This window comes from Myotis brandtii, unplaced genomic scaffold, assembly GCF_000412655.1.
Source record: "Myotis brandtii unplaced genomic scaffold, ASM41265v1 scaffold904, whole genome shotgun sequence".
NCBI classification, from domain to species: domain Eukaryota; kingdom Metazoa; phylum Chordata; class Mammalia; order Chiroptera; family Vespertilionidae; genus Myotis; species Myotis brandtii.
The window spans coordinates 414830-429359 of NW_005371715.1; the positions used below are offsets into that span (position 1 = coordinate 414830).

Below are 14530 nucleotides of genomic sequence, written 5' to 3' on the forward strand. Positions count from 1 at the left end.
CATAACACTGCCCCCACCAGCTTGAAGGGTTGTACTCATGCATGTGGGGTGCATGCTTTCATGCTGTTTCCATCAAATTCTCACTCTGCCATCTGCATGGTGCAACTGGAAACGTGATTCATCGGACCACATGGCTTTTTTCCAATGCTCGAATGTCCAATCCTTGTGTTCCTGTGTGAATTGGAGACATTTTATCTTGGTAACTACAGACAGCAAAGGTGTTTGAACAGGCCTTCGGCTTCCATATCCCATATGATGCAGTGTACGGCTAATTTGCCTACAAACGTCAGGTGGTCATAATAAATCTGGCCACTCAGTGTGTGTGTGTGTGTGTGTGTGTGTGTGTGTGTGTGTGTGTGTGTTTAAAGTATTACGAATAGCAGTACATATATCTCCTTTTTCCCTCATTTACCTCTCCGGGCCTCCCCCAACCCCCAACCCCGGCACATGCCCTCACCTCCCTAGTGTCTGTGTCCATTGTTTATGCTTATATGCATGCATGCAAGTCCTTTGGTTGATCTCTTACCACCACCCCCAACCCTCCCTGCCTTCGTGCTGAAGTTTGACAGTCTATTCAATGCTTCTTTGTCTCTATTTTTCTTCATCAGTTTATGATGTTCTTTATATTCCACAAATGAATGAGATCATGTGGTAGTTACTTTCTCTGACTGGCTTTATTTTGCTTAGCATAATCCTCTCCAGTTTCATCCACGCTGTTGCAAATGGTAAGAATTCCTTCTATTTTACAGCAGCATAGTATTCCATTGTGTAGATATACCACAGTTGTATAATCCACTCATCTACTGATGGGCACTTAGGCTGTTTCAAAATATCAGCTATTATAAGTTGTGCTGCTATGAACATAGGGGTGCACATATCCTTTCTGGTTGGTGTTTCTGTTTTCTTGGGATATATTCCTAGAAGTGGGATTACTGGGTCAACTGGGAGTTCCATTTTTAGTTTTTTGAGGAAACTCCATACTGTTCTCCACAGTGGCTGCACCAGTCTGCATGCCCACCAGCAGTGCACGAGTGTTCCTTTTTCTCCACATCCTCTCCAGCACTTGTCGTTTGTTGATTTGTTGATGATAGCCATTCTGACAGGTGTGAGATGGTACCTCATTGTTGTTTTGATTTGCATCTCTCGGATGATTAGTGACTTTGAGCATGTTTCATATGTCTCTTGGCTTTCTGAATGTCCTCTTTTGAAAAGTGTCTATTTAGGTCCTTTGCCCATTTTTTTATTGGATTTTTTATCTTCCTTTTGTTAAGTTGTATGAGTTCCCTGTAAATGTTGGAGAGTAAACCCTTATCAGAGATAACATTGGCAATATGTTCTCCTATGCAGTGGGCTTTCCTATTGTTTTGCTGATGGTTTCTTTTTTTTTCCAAACCGGTTTCGGCTGCTGATGGTTTCTTTTGCTGTGAAGAAGCTTTTTATTTTGATGTAGTCCCATTTGTTTATTTTCTCCTTAGTTTCCATTGCCCTAGGAGCTGTATCGGTAAAGACATTGCTACGATAAATTTCTGCTATTTTGCTGTCTATGGCTTCTTCTAAGACTTTTATGGTTTCCCATCTTACTTTTAAGTCCTTTATCAATTTTATTTTTGGGTACGGTGTAAGTTGGCAGTCTGGTTTCATTTTTTTTTCATGTATCTGCCCAATTTTCCCAACACTGATTATTGAAGAGACTGTCTTGACTCCATTGTATGCTCTTGCCTCCTTTGTTGAATATTAATTGAGCATAATGGCTTGGGTTGATTTCTGGGTTCTCTGTTATGTTCCATTGCTCTATATGTCTGTTCTTGTGCCAGTACCAGGCAGTTTTGAGAACAGTGGCTTTGTAATACAGCTTAATATCTGGTATTATGAGCCCTCCAACTTTTTTCTTCTTTCTCATGATTGCTGCAGCTATTCTTGGTCTTTTTTATTCCAGATGAATTTTTGGAGTATGGTCTTTGAAGTATGCCATTGGTATTTTAATAGGAATTGTTTTGAATTTTAGATTGCTTTGGGTAGTATGTACATTTTAATGATGTTGATTCTACCAATACATGAACATGGTATATTCTTCCATTTTTTATGTCTTCCTCTATATCTTTTTTCAGTATCCTGTAATTTTCTGAGTACAGGTCCTTTACTTCCTTGGTTAAAGTTATTCCTAGGTATCTTAATTTTTTTTACAATGGTAAATGGGATTGTTTTTTTTTTGTTTGTTTTGTTTTTTTTTTCTTTCTGTGAGTTCATTATTGGTGTATAAAAAAGCCATAGATTTCTGGGTGTTAATTTTGTATCCTACTACATTGCCAAATTCATTTATTAATTCTAGTAGTTTTTTGATGGAGTCTTTAGGGTTTTCTATGTACAATATCATGTCATCTGCAAATAATGACAATTTTACTTCTTCTTTTCCAATTTGGATGCCTTTTATTTCTTCTTCTTGTCTGATCAGTATGGCTAGTACTTCCAGGACTATGTTCAAACAGGAGTGGTGAAAGTGGCATCCTGTCTTGTTCCTGTTCTTAGGGAACATGGTTTTAGTTTTTGCCCATTGAGTATGATGTGGGTTGTAGGTTTGTCATATATGGCTTTTATTATGTTGTGGTATGATTCTTCTATTCCCACCTTGCTGAGAGTTTTGTTTTTTTTATCAAGAAAGGGTGTTGGATTTTGTCAATGCTTTTTCTGCATCAGTTGATATGATTATATGTTTTTTATCTCTCAATTTGTTTATGTGGTGTATCATGGTTGTTGATTTGCAGATATTGTACCATCCTTCCATGCCCAGAATAAATCCCACTTGGTCATGGTGTATGATCTTTCTAACGTAATGCTGAATCTGATTTGCTAGAATTTTGTTGAGAATTTTGGCATCTATGTTCATGAAGGATATTGGCCTGTAATTCTCTTTCTTTGAATTGTCTTTATCTGGTTTGGGATTAGGGTAATGCTGGCTTTGTAGAAAGATCTCAGAGGTGTTCCTTCCTCTTGAATTTTTTTGAATAGTCTGAGGAGGATAGGTTTTATTTCTTCTTTGAATATTTGGTAAAACTCCCCTCTGAAGCCATCTGGCCCAGGGCTTTTGTTTGTTGGAAGTTTTCTGGTTATTGCTTCAGTTTCCTCCATAGTTATCAGCCTATTCAGATTTTTTTATTGTTCCTGATTGAGTTTTGGAAGGTCGTATTTTTCTAGGAATATGTCCATTTCTTCTAGGTTGACCACTTTGTTGGAATGGAGTTGCTCATATGATTTATGATTCTTTGTATTTCTGTGGGTTCTGTTGTTATTTCGCCTCTTTCATATATGATTTTGTTTATATGGGTCCTCTTTCTTTGCTTCTTGGTTAGCCTGACTAGAGGTTCATCAGTCTTATTTATCTTTTCAAAGAACCAGCTCTTGGTTTCATTGATCTTTTGTAATGTTTTTTTGTTTGTTTGGTTTTTGTTTGTTTGTTTTTTTGTCTCTATGTCATTTATTCCCACTCTGATCTTTATTATTTCCTTCCTTCTGCTCACTAAGAATATGGAAATTTTTTCTAGGTTGACCATTTTATTGGAATAGAGTTGTTCATAGTATTTCTTTTACAATCCTTTGTATTTCAGTGGGGTCTGTTGTTATTTCACCTCTTTCATTTCTGATTTTGTTTATTTGGATCCTCACTCTTTGCTTCTTGGTAAGCCTGGCTAGAGGTTCATCAATCTTGTTTATCCTTTCAAAGAACCAGCTCTTGGTCTCATTGATCTTTTGTATTATTTTTTGTTGTTGTTGTTATTGTTTGTTTGTTTTGGTCTCTATGTCATTTATTTCCTTTGATTTTTATTATTTCCATCCTTCTGTTCACTCTGGGCTTTTCTTGTTGCTCTCTTTCTAATTCTTTAAGTTGTAGGGTTAGATAATTTATTACCATTTTTTTCTCTTGCTGTTTTTAAGATTCTCTCTTTGCCTTTAACCTTTGGCATTTTGACTATGATATGTCTTGTTGTAGGCCTCTTTGGGTTCATCTTATTTGGAACTCTGTGCTTCCTAGACTTGTAAGTCTATTTCTTTCACCAGGTAGGGAACGTTTTCTGCCATTATTTCTTCAAATAGGTTTTCAATAACTTGCTCTGTCTCTTCTTCTGGCACCCCCACAATGCAAATGTTGGTACATTTGAAGTTGTCCCAGAGACTCCTTACAATATCTTCATATTTTTGGATTCTTTTCCTTTTTGCTCTTCTGATTGGGTGTTTTTTGCTTCCTCATATTCCAAATTGCTGATTTGATTACATATTCACAAGTTCTAACATTCACAATCATTGCAATCAAAAGTATTTTTCTAAAACCATTTTTATTTTTGTATAATTTAAAAATTTTAAGCTTTACTAACTAATATGTTTGTGAGGTTTCAGGAGAGGTATATGTAAACTTTACTTTAAAATGTAAAATTTAGGTGTATGTTTTTTAATTAAATTTATTGGGGTGACAATGGTTAATAAAATTATATAGGTTTCAGGTGTACAATTCTATAGTAGATCATTTGTATATTGTATTGTGTCTTCACCACCCCAAATCAAGTCTCCCACCATCACTATTTATCCCCCTTATGCCCTCTTCTACTTCCGACCACCCTCTTTTCCCTCTGGTAATCACCATACTGTTGTCTGTGTCTAAGTGTTGTTGTTGTTGTGTTTTTCTTTGCTTAATCCTTTAAACTTTTTACCCAAACCTCAACCCCCTTCTGTAATAAAATAAATGTGATAAACTGTATGATTAAGGAAGCTCATAAAAACTTTAAACTAACAATTACAAATCGATACTTTCCCTCTGCAGCATCTAAGAGCCAAATGTTTTTATTTTTCCTTGGAATCGAATGACTTCTTGGTAAACTTACTATGTGAAATATTGGTTTATTTTCTAGTTCAGTCATCTTTGACACTTGACAGAGTGTTACTTGCCAAAAGGGTTTGCAGTACATTTTAGCCTCATAGGGGAAAAGAAGAAAAGGTTTAAAAGTTTTTAAACTAAGACTATAAGTGAAAAGATGGAATAAAATATATTTACTCCTAAATTTCTAAAAAAGTTAAGGTCTTATTCTATCATTTATTTATTTACAATATTACACTCAATAAGAAACCAAGTCTTAAGAATGCAAATAGTAAATATTTTTAATTCAGCAATCAATGTATTTTTTCAGTATATAAGTCTAATGATTGCCCTGGTCATAAGTCAGTCTATCTTAGCATGAATTTTTTAATAATATTGAGAGCATAACAGAAAACAACTTGAAATAAATGCTCACTTCTAACTATTGAATTTTGAGATGTGCCTTTTTCTAGTTTTTTTAATATCTCTTTTTCACATAAATGTAAATTTATAGAGACATAAAATTACTGGTGTAGTATAATATCTTCATGGTGAATAGAACAAAAGTCATATTTATGCTTATCTTTAAGAGGTTATATTTGTTCCTTAAAACAAGTGCTTTCCAATTCCTTATGTTCTCTTTTTTGCTCTTGGCCCTTTGATGATCTTTCAGGATACATGTTTCGCCCAGATTATTCAGGCCATGCAACTGAATCTGAAAGATAGGCTGCATCAGGGCTATAGGATGTCACGAGTACTTGTAGCTTGCTCTGTTTTCTTTGACCCCAGAAGGAGCAGTTTTTCTTGATGTGTCTATAGATGTGGATGGAACAAGATACTAATGTCTGAAAGGAAAAGTGCAAGGAACAAAGGCAAAAGATGGAAAAGTGTATCAGCTTTCTCCTGTTTTTCAATGATAATCAACTGTATTAATGAACGCATTTTCCTTATTCATATACAAATGACAGTGAATTTCATACAATAAGATTATGGACTCCACATAACTTTTGAATAAGGTGGTATTTTTTCCTACTATTTTTGGGATAATTTATGAAAAGAGTTCAATTACTTTCTAACAATATATTGAATAAATGAAATCAGTCCTAAAATCTGATTGTACACTCTGACCAGTTTGCAACATGAAAAAAATAATGTAAGTCCCCCTGTCTCTTTCCTAGGTTTCTGGATCATTTGAGAATTTTACTGGCTGCATAGAAGTTGTAGAAATCAATAACTGGGGATCTTTCATTCCATCCAAGGCAGTGAAAAAAATTCACATTAATAACTGTAGGTAAAATACCACTAATGAATTTTCAAATAATTGTTCAAATAACCACATCAAAAGATAAGATTTCCATTTGAAATAATCTAATCATTTAGTTGTTCTTCACACTTCCACATTCTAATTTACTTTCTTGCAGACTATAGAACTTTAAGCTCTATCCCAATTAAGTTGGAACATTTATTTATAATCAGTTTCTTCTTTATACTGATAAGAAACATCATATCTACCAAAAAAAAATCAGTGAGTTGGATTAGAAAACATCATCTCTCAGTATTTAAGTACAAGCACACTGATAGTCATGCAGGCGGTATATTGCTCAGAGTGCTAAAATGTATTTTTCTGCTACTATATCTCTCTCAAAAAGTTGTCCTTGTGCTTGAATGTCCATCTTAGTGACACATTCTTTTCAGATAACCTTCTCTGGTTATAGAAATCTCTACCTATGTTGGGGGGAAGAGCTAGTACAGTTGACTCAGTATTAGGCATTAAAACATTAGTATAAATTTGTTTTTTAAAAAACTCCCTTACAGTTAAGAAAAAAGGATCATTTTTGGAGCTTTATAGTGCATTGTTATATGTTCTCACAAGTTAGGTAGGATGGATGGCAGGGTGGGGCATGGTGTTTGGTCACAGGATAGCCTAAAAGCTTAAAAACATATTAATTTATTCTACCAAAATTTTTTTTAAGTACTGAAATCTTTCTGTGCACTCTGGTCCAATGTGAATAAACAGTCACACAGTGCCAGTTGTTAAGGAATTTATAATGTAACTAGAGGCCCAGTGCACGACATTCGTGCATTCAGTGGGTGCGGGGGATCCCTCATTCTGGCCTGCACCCTTTAGCAGTCCAGGAGCCCTCAGGGGATGTCCAACTGACGACGGCTTTGGCCCGCTCCCCACAGTCAGACATCCTTAGCACTGCCGCGGAGGTGGGAGAGGCTCCCGCCACCACTGCTGTAGTCGCCAGTCTTTAACCCAGTTTGTGGTTGAGCAGCACTCCCCCTGTGGGAGCACACTAACCACCAGGGGGCAGCTCCTGCATTGAGCATCTGCCCCCTGGTGGTCAGTGCACATCATAGCGACTGGTCATTTGGCCGTTTGGTCGATTTGCATATTACCCTTTTATTATATAGGATAGAGGAGCTATTGATGAAATGTTTAAATGAATATGTGAATATGAAAAGTGCTAAGGAAAAAAACATAAGGCTATGAGAACCTCACATATTTGAGTAAAATCAAACTTGCTCCTTCATTTTGTGTGTGTGTGTAGGGGGGTATTGTTTATATTTAAGAATTAAAGAAATACTTCAGAAGGTAAAATAATTCACCTTAAAATCTTTATTGTTGAAAGTATTATAAATGCCCCTTTTGTTCCCCATTGACCCCTTCTATCCCACCTCCTGCCCTAGACTAATGCATTTACAATATATTTGTAGCAACTATTATACAGAAGTAGACAGGGTGCTTTTATTTTGCTTGTTTGCCTGTATGTTTTGTTTTTAATCAAATGAAAACTTGATGTCTTACATTACATACATTAGATGGGTCCCAGCAATTTTAATATAAATCAAACACCCATAAGTCCTTATATTTTACTACTCATTCCTAATTTTTTTAAAAAGCATATGTCCATTATTTTGTGATTTACAATTAGAAGTATTTTCTAACAATTATTTATCCCTTAGATTCTTTGTTCTATACCTTCTCTGTCAAATACTATGTGATCTGTTAACTATTACTAAGTTAATTATGAGCAGTCACTAGGTAGTAAGTCCATTGAAAAGGATGCAGTTCTTTGACAATTTATATATTCATCTGCTAATTTAATAATATGATAAACATACATGTATCTATTATTTTTATAAAAGCGGGACACATTTTACTTTTGTTTATAGGAATAAGTATAAAACAAGAACAAAAACAAAAATTCATTGTGTAATCTCAGCTATCTTCAAGGCAATTGTAAATATTGTCTTTTCTTGGTCTCTCTTCTAATATAGTCCTATTTTATTTAAAATGCCATTCATTTGACCTTTATTTTGTAATATTGGTTCTTTAACCACTGGCTAGGACTTAATAATTAAAGCTTCTAGTGATATTATCTCTCCCTACAAAATCCAACAGAGCTGTAGACATATAAGAGGTATTTTGCTTATAGTTAGAGTTAGTACAACTGGCAACGATTAAATTTCTCTGAATATTTGCTCTGTTCCTCTCACCAACCTATACCACCACTTTATTTCACTTAGGACCTCCTCTCCTAAAAGATATATTATACAGAATTCTTTTAGAATATAGTTTTCAAAGCCGAATTATGCAAATTCCTGTCTGTATGACAGTGAGCAAGTTTTAAAAGTTCCCCATTTCTCAGTCTTCTCATCTATGAAATCAGAATAATAACCCTTGCTTATATGGTTGTGAAGAAGACAAAACTGGGCTTTCTCCTTGTTAAGAGCTCAATGACACTGGCCTTTTTTCTTTTTTTAAATTATATCCCATCTCCAGAGAGTTGCTTCCTCTAGTCCCTTTTGCAGCAACCTCTTCTCTACCCATCCCCCTCCCTCAGAAGGCTGGGCAGGCCTAAACTATACTGTCACCTCCTCATGGAGGCATTCCTGGACCAACCAAAATAAAATTACTCTATTTCCATAATTTTTTTGTATTCTTTATGAGACATATGACTGTTTGGATTTATTTATTTGTTTGTTTAGACGGTTCTTCTATGAGTCCCTTCACGGTATAGTGTGTGCTCCTTGTGGGTATGGACTATGTAGGCCATTCACTGCCATTTCCCTGGAATAGCAGATGTTCCAAGTTTTACTCTATAAAGTGGCTTGTAATTCTATTGTGTGATTATTTCTTCACACACATTTTTACTTTGAGATTCCCATTAGATTTACTCTACACAGTGATTCTGAAATATTTTGGCTTTTGCACTCTTAAAAATTATTATTGGCTACTAAGAGCTTTTTAAAAAATATACACAAATATAGCATTTTTATCAGTATTTATCATATTAAAAAATTGAGGAGTTTAAGTATATTTATCATTTAATTCTTGTAAAATAAAAAGATAAACTCATTACATATTAACATAAATCACATAGAATAGTGTACTTCTATAAAAATAACTATACTTGACAAACATAAAAATGATAGAAGAGTGTAATGTTTTACATACTTTTCACATATTTTTATTGAAGACACCTGGATTCTCATATGTACTTCTGCATTCAATCTGTCCAATAATTGCTCACTGTGGTAGTTGAAGAAATCTTGCCTCACACACATATATTTGGACATGATAGGGGATTATTAGAAGGCTTTTCAGAGAATTGGAAATACTTTTCTTTGATATTACACCAAAACTTGGTAATAATAGATTGTTAAAGGTTAGTTGTAATATGTAATGTGAAACCTTGATCAGTGAGCCTTTACACTCTTAAATTCAAACCCATTGTCCTATTTTACATTATTTAAAATCTATTTTTATTGATTTCAGAGAGGAAAGGAGAGGGAGAGATAGAAATATCAATGATGGGAAAGAATCATTGATTAGCTGCCTCCTGAACGCCCCCTACTGGGGATCGAGCCCACAACAGGGGCATGTCCTGACCTGAATCAGACACTGATCTTCTAGTTCATAGCAGTTAACTGCCATGATATTTTGAATTTAATTAAAAAACCTGACCTGAATAAGACACTGATCTAATTCATAGCAGTTAACTGCCACGATATTTTGAATTTAATTAAAAAAGGTCCACCGCTTGCATGTATAGATGCTTATGGCGTACAAATTTAAGTCGCCACTCAACCCCTGAGCCACACAGGCTGGGACTATTTTACATTTTGAATGGTTCTTTTACCCATGCATGATTTTGTACTATCACTTACAAAATATTGTTTTTGAGTTATTCAGCTGCCTCAAATATCTAGACACATCAGTATAAAATATCAAAAAAATCTTCGCTGTGAATATGCCCTTCAATCTCATAAGAAAAGTTTTTAACTATTGTAAAGCTGTCAAACTCACAATAGTGGATAAGATTTTTTTCCAAAATCCTAATATTTGCTTAAACGCTCAGATTTTAATATTGACAACAAATACTATTAGTTACTTTCTTTGACGTGACAGGCTCATTTTGTTTTTGAGAAACTCTCTACCTAATACCTTGAGTTGCATAACCATAGTTTGAATGTTAGTTGTTATTTCAAGAAGCTAGCTGGGCTCACAAGCTAAATAATCACATAAGTACTCCTCTAAGTACTTCTCCTTGAGCTCAGCAGGCAGCAGGAGTTGACTTTATGCATTGTCCCCTTTGCCTCACACATTATGAAGAAGGCATATACTTATAAGTTATAGTTTTAAAAATAATAGTTTTGCCACTGCCTCAAGTACAGTCTTGAGTAAAATTAGCACTTTTCAACTGTAAGTCGAAAATACTATACCTATTAATGTAAGTCGGTGTCACCATTTTTATTCATACTAAGGCATTATAGTTTTATCCACCATTACTCTTGTACTATCAGTGTGAATGTAAACACAGTGAAAAAGTCAAAAAGCATGTTGGTGTTATTAAAAATATTTTAACCTCACGGACCATATGAAAGATTGTTGGAATCTTTTTCATCACACTATGAGAAATACTGCTTTCCATTAATTTGGCATTTGGTTCCCTATTTACCTGATTATATCGCACAGGTAGTTACTGTCACAGTGGAGGACTATGTGAGATTCTGAATTTTATTACAGGGACTATAGTCCTACCATTTTATATTATAGCATTGAGATGCTACTGTCGAGAAGCCAAAACTAAAACTAATACTAGTCTCAGTCTTACACACATAAAGATGAATAACCCCACAGTTTGTTCATTTCTTGCTTGAGGCTCATTAATATATTCTCTTTATTGACCAAAAGACTTCTATGAGTTAATTCTTATTATACTAATTTTTAGTATATATCTTTCATTCACTTCAAAGCTTCTAGGAAATATTTCTATATAATATTTTCATCTTCTCTAATATTTTTAAATTATTATAAAATCTCGCTGTTTATACTTTTGAAATATATTCTTATTTGTAGAAAAATTATATGTGTTTAAAGTGTACATGATTATTTTATATACATATACATAGTGAAATGATTACTATAGTCAGGCTAATTAACATGTATATCTCCTCACATAGCTACTTTTTTTTTGTGGTGACAGCACTGAAATTTACTCCCAGCAAATTTCCAGTATTTCAGTATAGTCTTATTAAATTAACTATAGTCATCATGCTGTACATTAGATCTCCAGACTTCTTCATCTTACATGATTGCAACTTTGTTTCTTTTAACCAACATCGCCCCATTCCCGACACCTACCTGCCCTGGTTATCACCATCCTACTATTAGACTATTTTCAACTCTATTATAAGTGAAATCATGCAATTTTTTCTTTTGGCATCTGGCTTGCTTCACTGAGCATAATGTCCTCCAGGTTCATCCATGTTGTCATAGATGGCAGCATCTCCTTTTTTAAGACTGAATAATTGTCCATTATAGATAGATAGATAGATAGATAGATAGATAGATAGATAGATAGATGATAGATAGATCATAGGTAGATATCACAATTTATTTATTCATCAATAGACATTAGGTTCTTTCCATATTTTGACTATTGTGACTAATGTTTCAATGAACATAGTCTGCAGATATATCTTTGAGGTACTGATTTCATTTCTTTTGGGCAAATAACCAGAGGAGGGCTTGCTAGGTAACATGTTAGTTCTATTTTTAGTGTTTGTTTTTGTTTTTTTGTGTGTTTTTGTTTGTTTGTTTTGTTGGTTTTTTGCAGAGACTCCTATTGTTTTCTATAATGGCTATTCCAAATTTACGTTATAGTGTACAGGCCTCCCTTATCTCCATAGCTTCACCAATACTTGTTTTGTTTGTTTGTTTTTGTAATAACCATCCCAACAGGGGTGAGATGATATCTCATTGTGGATTTGATTTGCATTTCCCTAATGATTAGTGATGTTGAGCAACTTTTCATAAACCTGTTGGCCACTTGTATGTCTTCTTTGGAAAATTCTCTGTTTAGGTCTTTGCCATTTCTTAATTGGTTTGTTTGCCTTTTTGATATTGGGTCGTATGATTTTCTTCTGTACGTAGGGTAGTTAGCCCTTATCAGATGTGGTGGTTTGCAAATATTTTCTTCCAATCCATGGGTTGCCATTTTCCTGGTTGTTTCCTTTGCTTTGCACAAGTGGTGGGATTTTTTTTTTGTTGTTGTTGTTGTTTGTTTGTCTGTTTAATGTAGTTACACTTGTTTATTTTTGCTTTTGTGAAGTGGTGGGGGTTTTTGTTGTTGTTGTTGTTTGTTTGTTTAATGTAGTTACACTTGTTTATTTTTGCTTTTGTTGCCTGAGTTTTTGCTGTCATATCCAAAAATAATTTCCAAGGCCAATATTAAAGAGCTTTTACTTTTTTGTTTTCTTGGCATTTTACAGTTTTAGGTCTGACTCTTTGCATAACCTTAGCAAAGTTATTTAACTTCTCTGTACTTCAGTTTCCTTAGCTGCAAAATAAGAACAATAATAATAGTATCATAGGGTTGACATGAGAATTTTATGTAACTGTGTATAACCAATGCACTTAGCACAGTGCCTGGGTACAGGAAGTACTTTCATTTGGTAACTATTGTAATTAGCAATCTTCACATGTGTTTATTGGACCACATTCCCAGTCAAGTAGGAGAATAGTCATTTGAGAAGAATAATACTAATTTTATTAACCAATGCTGCCCCAATAAATTCAATAAAAATTTTAATGAATACTTTCCACGAGAACTTCAAATGCACTACCTTCATTTAAAAAAAATGTTTTTCTAGTACAAAATGAACAAAATAATACTCTAAAATAAATTTTAAGAAATAGATTCAAAGACACTAAACAGCAAAGTACAAATATGAAGTTGATAAGTTTTGTCACACTATAAATTGAGTTCATCTCTATTCCAATTTATCTTTTTCATTTTGCATAAGTTTTTTCTTACTGAAATATATTTTTATTTCTCTGCATTGTGGAAACTTTCCATTGTTCTATTCATGTCTCTTTCAAATCTTTGTGCATTGTATGCTTTCCTTGACAATTGAAAGATATCAATATTTACATTTTAAAGTCTATTTTAATACTTGGGAAATAAACCATTCAGGAATAAAAAAAAACTATTTTTAGTTCTGCAATGAAATGCTTATAGTTGAGTTTACTTATGCAAATACAATCATATCCAGTAAAATTTTATATGAATCTTTTTCAAATGTTTCTATTTGAGGTTCTGGTGATTTATAACATGTTTTAGTCTTATGAAAAACAGAAATTTTGTTTATTTTGGAATAATAGCATTCATGGTTGTGTTCATGATTAATGATGGATCTGCAAAAGCTGTCTCATATGTTCACAACTGTCATGAGACCAAGAATGGTCATATGCCTCATTGTCCTCAGGCTTCTATATACTGCAAGATGCTCCTGACACATTTTACTTCAATTTCTGCTTTTGGTATTAATAGATGGTAGTCTTCCACATGGTTTCATTGTTTTCAGAATAAAATTTAAATTCTCTACTAGCTTTGCAACAAACAGTTTTTGCACCCCCTCCAGATATAGAATTTCCCTCACAGAAATAGTTGCACAGAAAAGAACACACTTGCTCAGTCCTTTCCACCCTCCCCTATTCCTTGCATCTGGGTGGGACTATTGAGCTAGTCCTCTTCGGTGGAATGAGAACTGAAGTAAAGTGTCTGTGATTTTCGGCCTGTGATGTTTAGGAAGTGCATTTGCTGTCATTTACTAGATGAGAAGGACTTCAGGATCTAACATATCATTGAAGCTTCTAAAGTTTAGAAAAGCTGATTCTTTAAAGAACCCTTCCCAAACAAAGCATTAAGAATAGCCCTGGCCGGTTTGGCTCAACGGATAGAGCGTCAGCCTGCGGACTGAAGGGTCCCAGGTTCGATTCCAGTCAAGGGCATGTGCCTTGGTTGCGGTTTCCCAAACAAAGCATTAAGAATATATAACATGGAGAACAATGTAGGCTCATTAAGATATGTCAGTGAAATATAACAACTAAGCTATTCAGCAAATATTAATTCAAAGGATGCTCTCTCCCCTCCTGGTGACCTTCAGATGAAACATGGAGAACAATGCAGGCTCATTAAGATATGTCAGTGAAATATAACAACTAAGCTATTCAGCAAATATTAATTCAAAGGATGCTCTCTCCCCTCCTGGTGACCTTCAGATGACCTCAAGGTAGCTGTCATTAGGTTGAGAGATAAAGGTAAGAGAAGAAGAAAAAAACAAAATAATACTAAAGCCAGCTTGGGAATTATTGCAAGGAAAGAACACTGC

At 34.4% G+C, this 14530-nt stretch overlaps 1 protein-coding gene across 1 annotated transcript in view; it reads left to right on the forward strand.

Annotated features, from left to right (window-relative positions):
* The window catches only part of EYS (eyes shut homolog (Drosophila)), an 815396-nt gene that overhangs the window by 348190 nt on the left and 452676 nt on the right, over window positions 1-14530 (forward strand). The window contains 1 exon segment of the mRNA XM_014532733.1: window positions 6022-6134. Within this exon segment, the coding sequence (XP_014388219.1) occupies window positions 6022-6134 (113 nt within the window).